We start from the raw sequence: 17,156 nt of genomic DNA on the forward strand, positions 1-17,156 counted from the left end.
AGAAATTACTAGAGACCTGAAAGGCTGCCAGATCCATCGGAGATGGACTCCCTCCTCTCGACCTCCCTGCCTTGAACTACACTGGTAATGCCTATTACCCCACAAACACTTGGGTTAACGACAGCACGAATGGACAGGCCCAGACTGATTTCATGTTGCTCTTTCTACTGTCTTGACAGTTCTGCTGTCAGGGTGGAGCTGTGACATTTGGGTGACTCCCTTGGGGTCAGTTTTATTTCACAGCAGTGGGAGTGATGCCTCCGTAGGAGCTGCAGCATTGGCTCTGTATCTCATAAAAGCTATTTGTCTTACATTATCCTCTTCGTGTACCAACGACATGGCTCTTAAGGACAATGTTTCAGCAAGCAATCATTGTATTAAAACCTCAAGAGAATCCCAGAACACACACTACACATTTAAATGTTAGTTTAAGTTAAAATTTTTGGGAACATCTTGATTCTAAATTGCTGTTTAAAATCTGGGTGTTTCAGGGTTATAATTTCTGTCACTTAATGCCAGTCAGCAGCCCCAACAGATAAGGTAAATGAAAGAAATCAACTGCTCCTGGAATCAACAGACACAGTAAAATCTTTTGTATTTTAATTCAGATATATGCAGGGATTTGTATATATACATTCAATATGTATCTTTAGATTTCTCATTTTCACTTAGGTTTCATCTACTGCTCTTGTTAAGTCTACTTTGACCATATGAGTAGTAGGTGATGATCCTCCTCGGAGACCTTCCAAGAAAACCTGTGGTCTGGGTACATTGCTTGAGTTGTCACGCTTGGTCTGGGTGCTCACGTCTTTTGGCAAGTACACTTGGGTGGAGTTCTCTCTTCTCATATGGCTGAGATCAGTCTGCATGGCATGAGTTAATTTGCGGCGCAAATTGGCCTAAAAACACAAAAAGAATCACATTAAGGAAAATTTTGTTTGAATGTTTTAGCACTATCGTGTACATAGCTGCATTTATATATTTTAGATCTATGGGCTTCACAAACCTGGAACATGGCCCACGTGACCCTACTGTGAATACATGGTCGCAACTGTGATTCAGTAACTCCTGAACTAACAGGATGTGTGAACGGCACTGTATGTAGCCCACACCATTTTAAGTCAGCCTCTTACTGCTTCTGTATTTTCCTTTGGTCACTGTGCTTCAAATTTTCTTAAATACTGAAGCCTTTGTTTTGTTAGAATAAAATGTTGTTTTCATGGTAAGCTCTTCCAGTGCTTGAAACTAATTTCAATCAATCTGAATGTAATGGCAGGGGGATAAATCTCTTTGAGCATCTGCAACTTAAACCAAGTTTGAGAATCCTGAATATTGTAGATAACCAAACTACAGGATCAAGCCTTTGTCTGGTTTCTACCAAATGTGATGAGGTTTGGAGGTTGGTGTCACAGAGTGTCAGATAAGGAAAAAATACCTTCTTTCCAGACATTGCACATTAGCCCCTTGGCAAGGGGAAAAAGTTAAGGTAATTTATGATTAAAGCTCCGTTTAATCACAGAAACTGCTATAATTACAACAACAAAACCACTTCTCACAGTGTTAATATTACAAAGTCAGCACTTGAAACAACAAAATGTTCCTTATTCCTTCTATGTCAGCAATGATGTAAAACACTGTAAATCATATGACATAACGTTGTCATTGAAATATACAAAATCCAGTGTCATGTGGTGGGATCCAGACCCCTACCTGTGAGACCGGTGGACAGTGGACTGTCCCTGGAGTCCAGTCCAGTCAGCAGAGACTGGAGTCAGTGGAAGCTGGAGAGTGATTAAGTTGGCCAAATTTGGTGTTCATATCAGGGTCAGCCAAAATACTCTCCAGACTCCACTAGCTAGGTCTCTCTCAACTGGAATGGGAGTTGAAGCACCTGTATGTAGACACATTTTAATCGATAGTTGAATCTTATGCACAGTGTCATCATGGAAAATACAGAAAAGAACAATAAGGAATTTACAGAAGAGATGGCACGGAAAGAAAGACTATATTTTAGTCTTTTTTTTTCCCCGAGGGTTTTGCTGAGAATTAAAACATGAGCAGGCGTGAGGTCCTGTTTCTCTAAGTTTGTCCCTCTTGAGAACTGAATGAATGCTATTGCAAGGAACTATGCTTGTACAGAGAAACATATGTGAGCTGAAAATTGTATGTCTCACATCAAACAGGTGTTCTAATGAAGTTACATTTTAACACTTCATATCACTACAAGTTTTCTGGCTAAGTATGGACAACAGAAAAATACCCTAAGGCATCTGAGCTCATCCTCTAACAAAACCTGCAAGTCTGTCCAATGGCCCCCTTAAAGTATCAAATTCACAGATGCACTGGTAAGCTATTTGTGTTATTTTAGCACTTTGATTCTAAATGTTGTATCACTTCCATATTACAAATTCAGCATAGTCACTGCAGACAAAACACTTTTGCATGCATGTGGGGTTTTTTGTTTCAGCTTGGCATTACTAATCTCCCATATGGACAGTTGAGGATAAAACACCCTTAGTACTTTAAAGTACGTTCTCTAAATATTTCAAACTAATGAGCTACAAATTTGCTTGTGACTGGTCTTCATGCTCAGCTCTTAGTAAACATCCACCTTTGCTCATGCTAAAGATAAACCACTGACCACATCTTACATTTATTTATGTGCTTTTGTCCATTACAGAAGCAAAGGAGGCTTTTAGCTAGGCCTCTTGTAAACCTCCTTGGTTTCTTTATATACCTCAGTAACAACTATTACTTACAATTCTTTATAAGCCAGTTAACACTGGCAAGAGTTCTCAGTCCAAAATTTTGGTTTCCTTTTATAATGTTGGAGATTTCATGGCAAAGAGAACAACAGAGGAAACAGGCTGCACAGCAGACCATAGGCCTCCATAGTGCATCTGTTCACAGAAAAAAAATAATCAACCCTGCAGTGTTCTGTGTCCAGTTGATACTGGTAACTGCAAAATTCCCTGTACTCACAAGTTCATTTTGACTGAATCGTGACGATCAGGTGCTATACCTTGACAACTGCACGTGCTGGCAAACCACAGAAAGAAGCTTGTAAAATATATACTTATATATACTTACGTACTTATTACTTAAAGAAGGCAACCGAAAATTTTTGAATGAATAGACTTAGCAGTGGAAGCACTGCTCAAAAAACTGGGGAAAAATATGGGAAAAGTGGGAGAATAAGAAAGTCTAGAAATAAGGAAAGCAAATACCTGGAAAAAATATTGAGCCAGTTGTAAGGGAAGTGTGCAGCTTTGAATAAGGTTAGATTTATGTTGCAAGGAACAAAAGCTTACAATAACTTACTCTGAACTTTGTTATCCAACAATCAAAATATGGTCATAACAATACAAACCAATTTTATTGCTTTTCTTCTCAGTTCCCATTCATTCCATTCATAGGATGTCACAATAGTTGGAGGCAAGATATGAGTATCAGTTTGAGTGCTACTGTCACATTTTGTGGTTGGTTTCATCAAACATTTGTCTGCATTTCTGGCCTGGATGAAAAAAAAAAAAAAACAAAACAAAACCAAGCAAGGCATTAATGCAAAGAATACAGACATCTAAGAAAAATAGCATATAGATACGCTACGTTTTAAAAGCAAATAGAAACCTGCAAACCACAAATAGATTATGATTTTTACATTCAACTATATTTTTGTTCCCCCTGTCTCTGCTAACAAGAAGAAACCATTAAGTATTTGATGTATTTAATTTCTGACAGAAAACCCTTTAGGCAGAGGCCACAGCTGATTTTCAGAGTCTCACATCCTGAGAGAGTGCTTTATCATTGGATTTTAGCAAAAAGGGATCCTATCACCACCACCACCAGCATTTTATGATGCAGGCACCTCAATTTATCTTTATGAATGGACTAAAAATCACAAATCATAATTGGGAGAAGTGGTTACATCTCTGCCAGAGCCAGGATATAAACTACCCCTTTCTCCCTAAGGGCCAGCTCAAGACTACGTTCTTTCCATTGCTAGGGACCTAGAATTCACAATGTATCACAGAGACTGTCTAGGAATCCAAATCAAGTCTTTGGATTTCACATGGTAGCACTGTTGTATTTATTATTAATGAGTCCCCTTTTGTTTTGTAATATATTCCATAATTCCTGTCCCCAGATATCACTACGCTCTCGTCCAGCACATTCTGATGAACTGCTGAGCTAAAGCTCCAGTTAATATGGTATGTGGTGTATCTTCTATTGCATCTATTTATTGTCCCTTTAAGCTGCTTTTTCAAAAATGAGGAAAAGAAACATCAGACACAGGATCTTCCTACGCTACAGATGAACAGCTTTTACCTCTGCCACAATCCTTTGGCTCTAAATATTTTCCTATGAAGAGATAAGGTGAGAACAGCATTAAGGGAAAATGTTTCTTATCAACACCCTGAAGACCTGGAAAAGATGGACCTTCAGACATTCTGTATGATAGGCAGGTGATACTTCTCTTCTAAAGATGGGTATCATCTGTTCTCTTTATGTTCTAGAAAGGACAGACCAACCAGTGACCCAACAGCTGTTCAGCCAGAGGCATGGGCAACACGTACCTGTGCATACGGAGCAAGGTATTCAAACTGATGACAAAGCTCAAGCAGCTGAATTAGCTCTGCATGTTCCTTTGCTTTTTCTACATTCAGTTGAATGAACTTATCTGGATCTTGAGCAAAGATGTATGCAGCTTCTTTGGAACTGAAAACATAACATCTCCCCTTGTGCTTCAAAATTCCAATAGCAGGATTTCCTAAAAAAAACCAAAGCAAACCTCACAAAATGAAATAATGAACAGTATGATATCCAATACAAAAGGCATTTGTAATCAAGATTCTGTGTTTCCTTCAAGTCAGTTTCAATTCCCTTTTTTTCTGAAATCAGAATAAATCTCTGAAAGTAAGCTTTTTTAAATACAGAAAACTCTATTTTGTTAGGTCACTACAACTGCTTTTGATCACATCCAGCATGCCTTAGTGCATGTCTGTCAGAAAAGCAACAGATAAAATACCTATAGAAAAAGCATAAGAAAACAGCCCATATGCACAAATGTTTCCCCTATAAACTCCTGCAAATGTTTGACTGAAGATCAGCAGTCCATTTACACCAAAGGGCATAACACTGGAATTATCTGAAGAAGCAGATGAAGCAGCTGAGAAGGTGGAAATACATTAACAGAGAAAATGAAATGTCAATAAAGGCCAAATAACTTACAGAGGAAAACATAAACTGAGCTCAAGGACAGTGGCAGGCTCTACTTCAGCTGTCACTGCCCAGGAAAGACCTAGAATCATTATATACAGTGCCTTGAAAATATTAAATGGCACTACTCAGTGGCAATCAAAAAAGCAAAAAGAATGCCAGAAATTTTTAGGATGCAAACAAAGGGGGAGAAAAAACCCAACATTATAAGAACCTGAATGCTATGTCTGTAATACTACATTTTGTTCCTACTCAACAGAATAAGAAAAAGCAAAAATGAAGGGTGTTGGGAGAGATCAGAGGCTTGGAATACCTTTCACAGAAGGAAGGATTAAAGAAAGAGGCCACTTCAGCATTAAAAAGAAGCAACTGAAGAGAAATAATATGATACGAGGTTACAAAACCATTAATTGTGTGCAATATAAAATTACTATTTGCTAATTTTCCTAATAGAAAGACTATCAGGTCTTTGATGAAATTATCAAGCCAGAGCTTAAAACCATCTCAAGAAGAGGTACCTTTTCATGGTATATGTAATTGTAATTGTGGGACTCTTGACAGTAAGAATATCCCATGGCAAACTCTAAATGGATTCAAAAAGCAATTAGATAAATGAAAAACGTCTATCGAAGATTATTCAACAGAAGGGTACAGACACTGCTAGAAGGGGGAAGGATATAATTAAGGAAGGATCATTCCTACTTGATTTCTCATAATCTTCAAGTGTTCATGACTGACCACATCCAGGAATTGGAGACAGGGCTAGAGAGACCTTCAGTCCAACCCAGGACAGCTGTTCTTGTATGCAATACTAAATAAGTGTAAGTAATTTGCATTGCCGTTAAAATATCTATTTTTAATACTGCCAAGTAATGGTAATATTTTCCTCCCAAACTCCCGTAGGTTTAAAAAAATTCTATGTTGATAAGTTCTATAAAGGACAGGGAGACAGAAAACATGAACTGATGGGGTAGCTGAAATAAAGCTTGCTTTCAAGACAAATAACCCTAAAAGAGACAAAAAAAAAAAAGCTATGATTAGTTGACTTAATCAAGTGCACTTTTGCATTCTTTTCAGAAAAGATTTTTGTTACTTTATACCCACCTGTTTAAAAATACATATGATGTAGGCATGAATGGGTGTGTTTGCAACAGACAGATACACAAAATAGAAGGAAAGACCATTTTCCTATGCCTGTATTAAAACATGTTAACAACAACAAACAAACCTGCATTTAGCTGCAGTGTAGGTTATACAGATGCACATATAGCAGGAGGAAACATTTATCCATCCCATCTTGCTTCTGCCTCTGCTTGCTCATGCCTGCTTTCTTTTGAAGCCCTCCTATCTTCTATTTAGGGCAGTTTGTTTGGGTATTTTTAAAAGAAAAATACTTCAACAGGGGAAGTAAGTTATATCTGGGGTGAAAATTACAAACATGAAAATACAGTACTCCAGCCCTGACATAAGAGGACGCATTCAGCACGTCTTTGCATTTTCACTAGTACTTGTGTACAGATAAAGCAAGGAAAAGATCTAACTACAAAAGCATACCTGGGAGAGTGAGGCCTTTCACACCAATGGCATGTGCACAGAAACCATGGTACTGGATTAGCAACTGATCAAAATTATCCGTAGTCTCTGGAAAAAGCCATTCTTGGTTCTTGAAATCAGAAACATTCACTCTGGTTCCTAAGAAAAGGTTTAACAAAGGAAGGATTTCAGTAACAAAACGTCAGATGTTTAAAATAAAATAATGCTACAGGATGACCGGATTACTGTGGTCTTCACAGGATGACCTGCAGTGCCAAGATCCCAAGAGCCAAACTTTAGCCCTGCCTTAGGAGAGATCCTATTGAAAAATTAGTCCTGCAGGAGCCTTCTTTAGTAGCATTAGTTTTCTTTGGAAACAGGGGACAACAACAGGAAGGTAATACCTTATTCTATTTTGTTTTCACCCACTCATGCATTACAAATCCCTTGGGGTGCAACTTGGTTACTAGGGAAACCATCTTACAAACAAATACTTCTGGTAACTAAAGTATCATTAGATTAGCTTTTTTACTTCCCTCCCCCCCATTTCAGAAGCTCTGAAAGGTATAAAAAGACATAAACAAACTTAAGAAATGTAAAAAAAAAAAAAATGTAGAAATATTCTTCTGTGATTGTTCTGCCATTTTCATAAGGTATGTTTGTATCTAGTAGTTATATTTTAATTTTATGCATAAAAGCCCAAACTACACTACATGAGAAATAAATCCACACACTACAAGGCTCATTTCAATTTACTGTGTAAATTCTGATTAGTAGCACCTGCTGTAAATAAAATTCAAACCACAAAATCTTGGAAAATGAAGGAAAACAGAAAAGTAATAACTTTCAGTACCCATCGTTTCTTTTATCCTTTCCTCGTCACTTTTTACAGTCACTCCTTCCAGAAGAGATGTTAGCACTTCCTCAGGAAAAAGCTCTGATTGAATTTCCGAGAACTGTTGCAGATTGTTAGTCACATTTGTGAGGAAGCTTAGCAGTAGTATCTCATCCTGAAAGCCGCTCCAGAGGTTAGAAAGCGCGACAAAGAGAGGCTAGAAAACAAAGAAAATTATCTGAAATCCAGGATTGGTTTACCTCTGCAGCGTAACTCGAATGCTGTGCACAACAATCCCTGCTATGAACAAAGTGGGGCTGATCTCCAAGGCCTTCAGCACCTGGGAATTCCAAGGGAACTCCTGGGATTTGTAAGAGGAGCTCCCATCATGTATGCCCAAAGCACATATGTCCAGCATGTATGCCCATAGGCCAGAATGGTACTTTTCTACATTTTACTCCAAATGGTACCACAGCCCTGAGGCCATCATGAGTCAAATGGTGTCCAGTCCTCTTCAGAATGGTACAGGGTTCAAGACAAAACTGGAAGCTGTCATTCCCAGCAGTGATGCTGACATACAGGTGTACACACATACAGAATGTCCTGGTTTGAGGTAAAACAGAATTAATTTTCTTTTCAGTAATTTTACTTTTCAGTTAAGCCTCTTCTAACCATGACATAGAAGAAACCTACAAGCTTTGAGTATAAATGCTGATTTCAGCGACAGTGACATAAAATGTGCCCTGTTACATCTAAACATACAGAGCATTTACAGGAAAAGATTCAACAAACCTGAAATGTACGCTGACAACATTATATTTTATGCATGTTAACAACATTATTATAAGAAGAGCCAACAGAGTCAGCTCTGGAATCCATCTGCATCACTAACGGTGTGGAAATGTTATGGTTACAAAAAAGGAAGAAACTAAAGGAGAGACAACAACATCAAAATCATCCTTAGTAGAATAAACAAAGCATATTAATGAAATCTACTATGGTTCCTAAAACAAATGTTTACGACATATATAGGACTTATCCTACAGTTTTTAGATGGCAGAATGTTCCGCTTCTCTACATTCCTGTAGGATCCAGCCTCTCAGCAACTAGGCAAAACCAAGAACTGTTTAAATGGTGCAGTAACAGGGAAATCTCTACCTGAAAAAGACCTGAAATCAAAAGACATTGCATATTCTGTCTTCCACAGAGAAGAAAAAAACAACTAACCAACCCGAAGAGAATAGAAAATCTAGGAAGGACTGCTTCTAGGGAAAAGGGTAAGGTATCAGTCACTTAAGCCCCACAAAAAAGAAAACTGCTTTGAGCAGCTGGAAGAGAGGGGAAAATGTTCTCCAAATAAGAACATCTGGCTTATAAAATCACAAGCACACATAACCTGAAGTGTCAGATCACACACGAGATGTACCCTGGTCAAAGTGCCGGTCCCATGAGTTTCCAGCTCAGATGCCCTTACAGGAAATGTAAAAAATACTCCTGAGTAGGTAGTGAGGGCATGATCTTCCTTCCTCCCTCCTCACATTAGACTTTATTTTGCTTTCTGATTATTGGTTTAGAAGGATGAAATATAACCTAACATATGTATGAACTGCATGGTAGTTCAACAGCTAACTACAAGGAATTAAAATGATAGACATATCACAAAAAATAATGAGCTCTTCCATGAAAAGAGAATTAAATGAAGCTGGCTTTCAACATATTTCTCTCCCATTTCCTTTATGCCTTGCCATCATAATAATCCCAGGTTTTCACTGGGTCACCAAGCACCCTACTTCACGATACCCACAGTTCACATCACTCATTCCCTCTCCCTCCAGCACCTCCCTCCCACGTCCTGTAGCTCCCAGCTAAGGGTGAGACAGTACAGAACATCGACTGTGCAGAGGTATGTAGCTGCTCACTGGCCAGACAGCACACAACCCAGCACCCAACTGTGGCATTCCCATTTCATACTTGATCTTAGGAGGGCTCTAACTGTGTCCCTCTTGTTGTGAAAAAACAAGCAACTCTTGAAGAAAATAACATGTTTTGAGATCTCTAGACTGACAAATTTGACTGGAACTGGCCAACAGGTTCAGAAGCCATTGGGAGGGGCACAGAGCCTGAAACCCCCATTACAGAAACCTGATTTCTTTAGAAAAATTGTATCAAGGAGTCATGCTGCAACTACAGGAATTGCTCTCTGAAGCGACTTAAAAAGAATCACACTCTGATGTGCAATGATCTGTCATCATTGCGTTCTTAATATTTCTACAAAGAACAGGAGGGAGTATTGACACAAAACAGGAAAAAAATCACTGTAAAACTAGAAATACTGAAAAATTACTCAAGACACTTATAGTAAAATACTATTTAATTCCTTCCCACCATTTTTGTACCTTGCTTTTAACTTGAGATCAAGTCTTTTAGTTTTGTTGCCCCTTCAAAAATCACAGATGACGTTATAATAGAAAATAATGCAGCCTTTTTCTTAACACAAACTATGCAAAAATACACAGGCAAAGTCTTTTGTAATACTTTAGTATTTTTTTATAATCAAATAAAAACAGGTTTTCCATTCAAAATACTTACAAAAACTTCTTTGGTATCTATGGAAACCTTATTCTGCACTGTGTTTTTCAACTGGTCCATTGTTGCTGCAAACTCCACATTCATCTTTTCAACTTCTTGAGCACTTCTAATTGCATCAGACTGGAAAGAGAACTTACTTCAGATAAGAAGTATGGCAGTCAAAAAATCAATTTACTTAGCATTTAGTATTTAGTAATAAGTATTTACTCAGACATCTTCATTCAACTATTTTCTGACAACTGTATTAAGGAACGAAATTCACCCTAACTTTCCACAAAATACATTTTTCCTTAAGTGTTCAGGTGTAAAACCAGGTGCTTCTCTCAAACGTATACTAGTAATTTTTATAGAAAACCTCTCCATTTTTATAATGAAGAGAACCGAAAAAAAAAAAAGGTAAAAGAAATATTTTTCCAAGCTTTATGATATACAGGAAAAACTAATAAAACCCTGCAGTTTTGCAACAGACAAATGAAAAGATCTTCATAAACAAAGTAAGTTTCAAGAATTTAAATTGTATTCTTCAAAGACTTCTGATGACTCCATATGTTTTGGGGGTGTTTGCAGACTAAAATTGAAATGATTTATGGATTGAACAAGGAGATATTTTTCTTTCATGCCTTTTGGGGCAGAGTGGGTATCAGTATGCAAAGAAGAAAAAAGTTCTACTTTTTCAGTCCTTCGTTAATGAACTTAACCACAAACGGAAACCTCCAGCAATGAAATGGAAGCACGGTCAAACTGCAGCAAACAATTAATCCATTTTGTTTTCTACCTGACAATAACCAAACCTAGCAAGTTAGGTACAAAGTTCAGCATGACAGATGATGTAGCTCCTCATATATTGAGATAAAATTAATTTATTTCTGAATAATTTTTCTTATATTTCTGTCTTGATGATCTTAAAGGTCCCTTCCAACCTCAGCAATTCTATGATTCTACAAGTAGGTAACTTGAATACATTCCATCTGCAATAAAAACCCACAGGATATAACATCATGGTATCTCACCAGAAGGATGCAAAGGAAGGCCTCATATTGTCTCACGTTGAACAGTGCTTCTTTTAATTTAAAAGAACTAAGCTGTGCGTATCTATGTTGGTCTTCTTGCATGGATTCCAACAGGGCTGTGTACTGGTGGGCTAGTCTACGGCACATATTAAGACCTTCATCGACAGTCTGTGTAGCTGACAGAATGGCTTCATTCAGAATGGCTGGCACTGTTTATATAAAATAAAATAAATGTGAGATACATATAAAAAGAATTATTTAAATCATTAGCAAAAGATTACAGTGCAGTATTCAAGCAAAGTAGACTTCCAATAAAATTTCTAAACTTTGTCCTTATATTCATGGATTTCCAAATGCTTGCATACTCGATTCAACCACTGTATCCTTCTAGTCAAGTGGTTCCAAACAGAATTATACGTGAGGAAATATCCCAGGCAAGTTGAGGACTGTGAGAAAACTTGCTTTATAGTAGGTGCAGTTCAGTTGATACCACTGAAATGGGTTTCCTGAGAAACTTCAGGAAATCTGCACATTTTTCAGTGCTCTGTTTCCTCTAAAATTGGGCTGCAGACTTTTCTTACAAAGAAGTCTGAGCTACAATACTACATGCATATTCACAAAACCACTTCCACTGATGAGGATTCAAAATGCAAAAGAGTTTTGAGAACATGTTAAGAATCAGAAGAGGTTACTCTAAATTATCAGAATACAGATAATGCACCAGCAACTTTTATCACTTCTCATTACACATATGCAACAGAAAATTGTAATTGGATTGACAGTGTTCTTTCAATATTTTAATTAAGTGCCTTTAAAGGTAAACATTACATATTTAATTCACTTAATGGCAAGGGATCAGGGAACAAGTTATCATAAGGTAAATTAGTGCATTAAGTTAATACATGTAATTGTTCCACATCAACCACAAAGGGCTACCTCTTAGCTAAAACGTAGTAGCCTACATGGAAACCTATAATTAAATACCAAATACGTATTTTTCCTTCAGGTTTACAGACCCTGAGTCAAAGCTGCTTATCTGGAGAGATGGGATATTATTGGAGCTGCTCCAGTGAAGGTGGCCACAAGAATTAATTTGGAATACACAGCCCAAATGCAGTTTGTCTACTTACAGTTATCAATGCTGCTGCCTCCTTTCCCGCACTCCTTGTTGTACAACCGAATTCCTGTGACTAGCATGGCAAGATTTTTCAGCTGTTGCTCTTTTTTCTTCTTACTGAGCGAGATGAAAGTAATCATCTCTGTCTGAGGGAATACACTCTGCAGGGCAGCTATAAGCATTACAAAGGGTGAGAAAACCCTCAGTATGAGGGAAGAGAAAAGAAAGCCATTAAACAAGCAAAAATACCCTCTCCTGAACAACTGCAAAAAGTAGGAAATCCAAAAAGTAGGAAAGCTTAGAGTTCAAGGCTGAGCAGTGACAGTTTGGGTAGTAAGCATTTATCACAGTTTCCCACATCTGTATCTGAGGATCAGCAAAGAGAAGGTGAAATTTCATTTTTCAATAAGAAAAGCCCAGTTTCACAGCTGTGAATTTACTGACCTGTTACCTCCCTGACAACCTCAATATCTGTTGGGGATCCCAGGCCAGAGCTCAGCAGCACATAGCTAACAATCGTTCGATACACACTCTCCATTTCTGCTTGTACACGAGGATGACTATCTGTGATACCTCTAACCACAGGAGCCAGCTTTCCCTCCAGAACACAATGCTGCTCACTGAGTAATTCAGCTAGGAAAGAAGGACAGTTAGTAAGTGCTATCTAAATTCTTTGGAATTTGGCTTATACAGCGAGTACAATTCATTTCCACAGTCACAGCACCAACTTAAGGTTTCTGAAGCACAGATATGTGGAAGAGATGTTCAAGGTACCATACCGTCATAATTAACAACAATGAAGTTGAACATTAACATAATTAGCATAATTAACATCAGTCAGTAGAGTCCAGAGAACTATTCAGGCCAAATTAAGCAGCAAGTCTGTGGGTCTCTGGACTCCTCTGACTGCAGTAGGACCTAACAAACAAACACACACACTTCATACACACCTGAAGTTACACGCCCAAATCTGAACACTACCCTGGATCTCAGAATCTTACTGGACTTATTGAGCTTATTGAGTCCAGAAGACTTTGGAGCAGCTTCCTAGTGTTGCTAATTTTTGGGTTTAATCCATGCTAACAAGAAAATATTTTCATGACCTCCTTGCACAGAAATGTTTATTTTTTATCTATTCCTGTTCTGTCTTCTGTGTCCCAGCCAGCCCTCACTGTCCCATTGAGATCTGAAGTTACAGTTACAGCAGGGAGATTTTCCCCATCTCATTTTTCTTCCACATTCCCATTCTCAGACCGTATGAAGTTACCACTGATGAGACCAAAACATACTTGGTCAAAACCATAACTGATTGTTCAAGATTACTCATATCAATTAGGGATATTAATAAAAGATCACATTTTCCTTCAGATACATTTATGCAGTTCTGTGTACTGGTTCTATTTCAGATACACAGGTGCAGCGCAAGTTTTTCTTGCTGAAGGCAGTTACCCACCGCACCTGAAAGCATCATTGTTCTCAAGTGTTCTAATACATTACATTCAGTAAATCTCTCAGACAGGATGAGATGAGTGTACTCTCAAATCTAATGTACATTTTTTCCCTGCTATATCCATACTGAAATACCATACTCCTATATAGTACATTTCTCCAGGGATTTTTATTTTGCTTTGCTGCCAGCAGTCATTTAACAGGAGTCATTATTAGCCCTACAGAGAGAGATATTAAAACCTAAGCTCAGCATCAAGTTCTTCTATGAAAACATATTTGAAAATACCTCGGTTTGCATAGTTCACATCAAAGTAAACTTGCATCTTAATTGTGCTCAGGGATGGGTTTGTTGTGTCAAGCAGTCTGGTAACACAGAGCTAAGAAGAGAGACAGAGAAGTGAGTTCTTTGTCATTACTGGGTAAACATCTGAACCAACAGTAACTATTTCACAACAGCAATAGAGCCCCTTTGCTACCATTCTCTCTATATAAGGCATTTATAAGTATAAGGCATTTATTTACATGAGGAAACAGTCCACTTCAGCTACAGAACCATGTGAATAAAGTAGCATTAAAAATTTGAAAATGGTATTTTAGTTACAGGAACAGGTAACAAATAATGCTATAGTTGGAGCCTTAGTCTCAACATCATGTCAGAATTACCTGGATAAGATTTTGCACATCTTTTTTTGTAAGGATTCGATCCACATTAAAGTAGTTTCTTGGATCTAAAACAACAGCTTTCACCTAGAGATTGCCAAAAGAAAGCTATTAATTTACATCTCAACATACACTCTTTGCAACTAACCTTTTATTTTCTGAAAAATATCAGATGCAGTCAATATTTTGTTAACTATTCTTTTTTTCCATTTCCATCTTTGATAATGAAACAAAGTTAATTCATTTCACATGTTGCCAGTTTCAATCTCAGTTCCCGGACATAAGTGGAAAAAAATATATTCGTGATGCACACTTTGAAGAGAAGTAATTAAATATAGCTCTTTTAAAAATTTCCTGGAAAAAATATTTTTCTTAGTAAAATTTCATAAAAATCCATCACAGTTGCTTATGAACTTCTCAGTTGGTGTTATATGTATCATATAAATGTTTACCATTTGGATAAAAAATTAATGGTGTTCCGCATACAGGGAAATATGTGCATGTTTACAACCAGCATGCATGCTGGGTATCTTGCCAGCCACTTGTACAAGTTTTTTACTCATCAAAATGTTCATACCTAATTGATTAATACTCCTTTTTCATGCCTAATTGATTAATAGCACTTTTGAGCCCCATGCATTTTCTAAAGCCACAGTGTCACCTTTAGGAAAAAAAAAAGGGCAGACTAGCAGTACTGCTGTGAACCATTTACATTCATATACAAGTTTATCAAGAGCTGATTTTGTTCTTAACGCCATCAATAAACAACCTAGCTCCATCTTTCTTCAGATAGACCTTTGCAGATGCATTCAGACTATATTATAGGATATAATAGGATAGGATAATAGGATACTTATAGTTGTCTACCAAGGACAACGCTGAGATTGATTCCATTTCATTTTTAGTTTGAGTGGGATCCAAGCCTACTCCTTCAAATATTGAGCCTGTTTACACTACCTGGCCCTGCCTAAAGAGAGAAACAAACAAAAGAATCCATCACAATAGAGGGAGGAAGTAAACATCAAAGAATAAATAAAGCTGCTGCAATAAACATTCACCTATGCGTCACGCCTTTTTGTTCATTCAAGAGAGTGGAAAGAAATGTTATTAAAACTTGGGAACACTTCTCTTTTTCACTTTATCTGCCTGTAGACGAAAACTAAGGGAGAACTCTGAGTCAGAGTTCCCAGGACTTGGGACCTGCAGCCTTTTCAGGGCCTTATATTCGCATAGATAGCACTGCAGAGGAATTAATACTTTTTCAGAAACCGACATATTTCCAAAGTTCAAGTGACCCCTGAAAGCCTCGGCTGCTGCCATCCCAGCCTGGGCAGGGAAGTTTGTTGGCTTTTAAGGCCAAAGGAATGATGGATGTCCTTGCTTCACGTCATTCAGTCCAAGCCGTGTCCATCAGCGATGTCGGGGGAACTATTCACCGTGTGTAAAATGGAGCCCCTCCCTCACGAAAGCCTTAAAACCAGTGTGGATTGCTAAGATATAGGCACCCAGGTTTGAAACTTCTGGTCTATATGCTATCTATACATATAGTCCCCAGTCTAGTGGGAGGTGTCCCTGTCTACGGCAGGGGGGTTGGGACTAGATGATCTCCAAGGTCTCTTCCAACCTAAACCATTCCATGATTCTATGATATTTATCTTAATGTTCTATGGACGACAGCAGAATTTGAACGTGATTAGAAAAACACTTAGATGAAATAATAATAAAAAAACCAACCCTAAACATTTAATTTGCACTTACCATGAACGCCACCAAGGTTTCAGAAAGGGTTTGTCCCTGGGCGGCGCATTCTTGGCCGATTTTGCGAATGATTTTCTTGAGGAGACTTTCGGTCTGGTCGTAAGACATACTGGGCAAACACACACGTTAACGGGATTAACATTTACGTAAGATTTCGGGTGCGTTTTTCAACGTTTTTCCTCGCGCGGCGAAGCCCCCCCCCCACCGCCCCTCACTCTGGTACCGCCGGTCTGGGGCCGCCCGCCCCGCCTCGGCCCCACCGCTGCTCGGGGCACCCCCCTCCTGAACCCGCAGCGCTCCCGCCGCCCCCAAAACGTTCCTCTCTCCCCTGCGCCCACCTCCCAGCCCCGGTCCCCTCCCGCCCCGGTCCGGTCCGACCCGGTCTGGCCCCCGCCGGCGGCAAAGGGCGAGCGCGGCCCGCAGGCGGGCCCAGCCGCCGGCCGTTGCCATGGGGACGCGGCGCGGCCCGGCCTCGGGGGCCGGCGGGGGGAGCGGTGTGGGTGCAGGTATGGGTGGATGGATGTGCGTGTGTGTAGGTACAGGTCTGCGTACGCAAAACACCACTTTACTTACCATGCGTGGAGAAATACATGCTTATATAGAGTATATATGTGTACATGCAAAACATATATACATGTATGTCTGCATATAAACCAAATCATAGAATCATAGAATCAGTGAGGTTGGAAGGGACCTTTAAGATCATCAAGTCCAACCATTAACCTACCCTGATAAAAACACCACCACTTCTAAACCATGTCCCTAAGCACCTCATCTACCCTTTTCTTAAACACCTCCAGGGATGGTGAATCCACCACCTCTCTGGGCAGCTTATTCCAATGTTTAATAACCCTTTCAGTGAAAAAATGCTTCCTAATATCCAATCTAAACCTGCCCTGACATAACTTGAACCCATTTCCTCTTGTCCTATCACTTGTCACCAGGGAGAAGAGGTCAGCTCCCATCTCTCTAAAACCTCCTTTCA

At 38.8% G+C, this 17,156-nt stretch overlaps 1 protein-coding gene across 1 annotated transcript; it reads right to left on the minus strand.

The window, feature by feature from the left end:
* Window positions 1–668: 668 nt before the first annotated feature.
* Window positions 669–16,279, minus strand: CFAP206 (cilia and flagella associated protein 206; the record flags this gene model as incomplete). The annotated part of the gene is made up of 12 exons (XM_082480476.1): window positions 669–899; window positions 3,371–3,514; window positions 4,578–4,771; window positions 6,775–6,912; window positions 7,607–7,805; window positions 10,178–10,297; window positions 11,188–11,396; window positions 12,318–12,476; window positions 12,749–12,937; window positions 14,040–14,130; window positions 14,417–14,500; window positions 16,172–16,279. 12 exons carry the CDS (start codon window positions 16,277–16,279, stop codon window positions 669–671), a joined length of 1,866 nt encoding a protein of 621 aa, XP_082336602.1.
* Between the last annotated feature and the right edge of the window lie 877 nt (window positions 16,280–17,156).

Source organism: Vanellus vanellus (genome assembly GCF_965231255.1).
Source record: "Vanellus vanellus genome assembly, chromosome: 3".
Lineage (NCBI taxonomy): Eukaryota > Metazoa > Chordata > Aves > Charadriiformes > Charadriidae > Vanellus > Vanellus vanellus.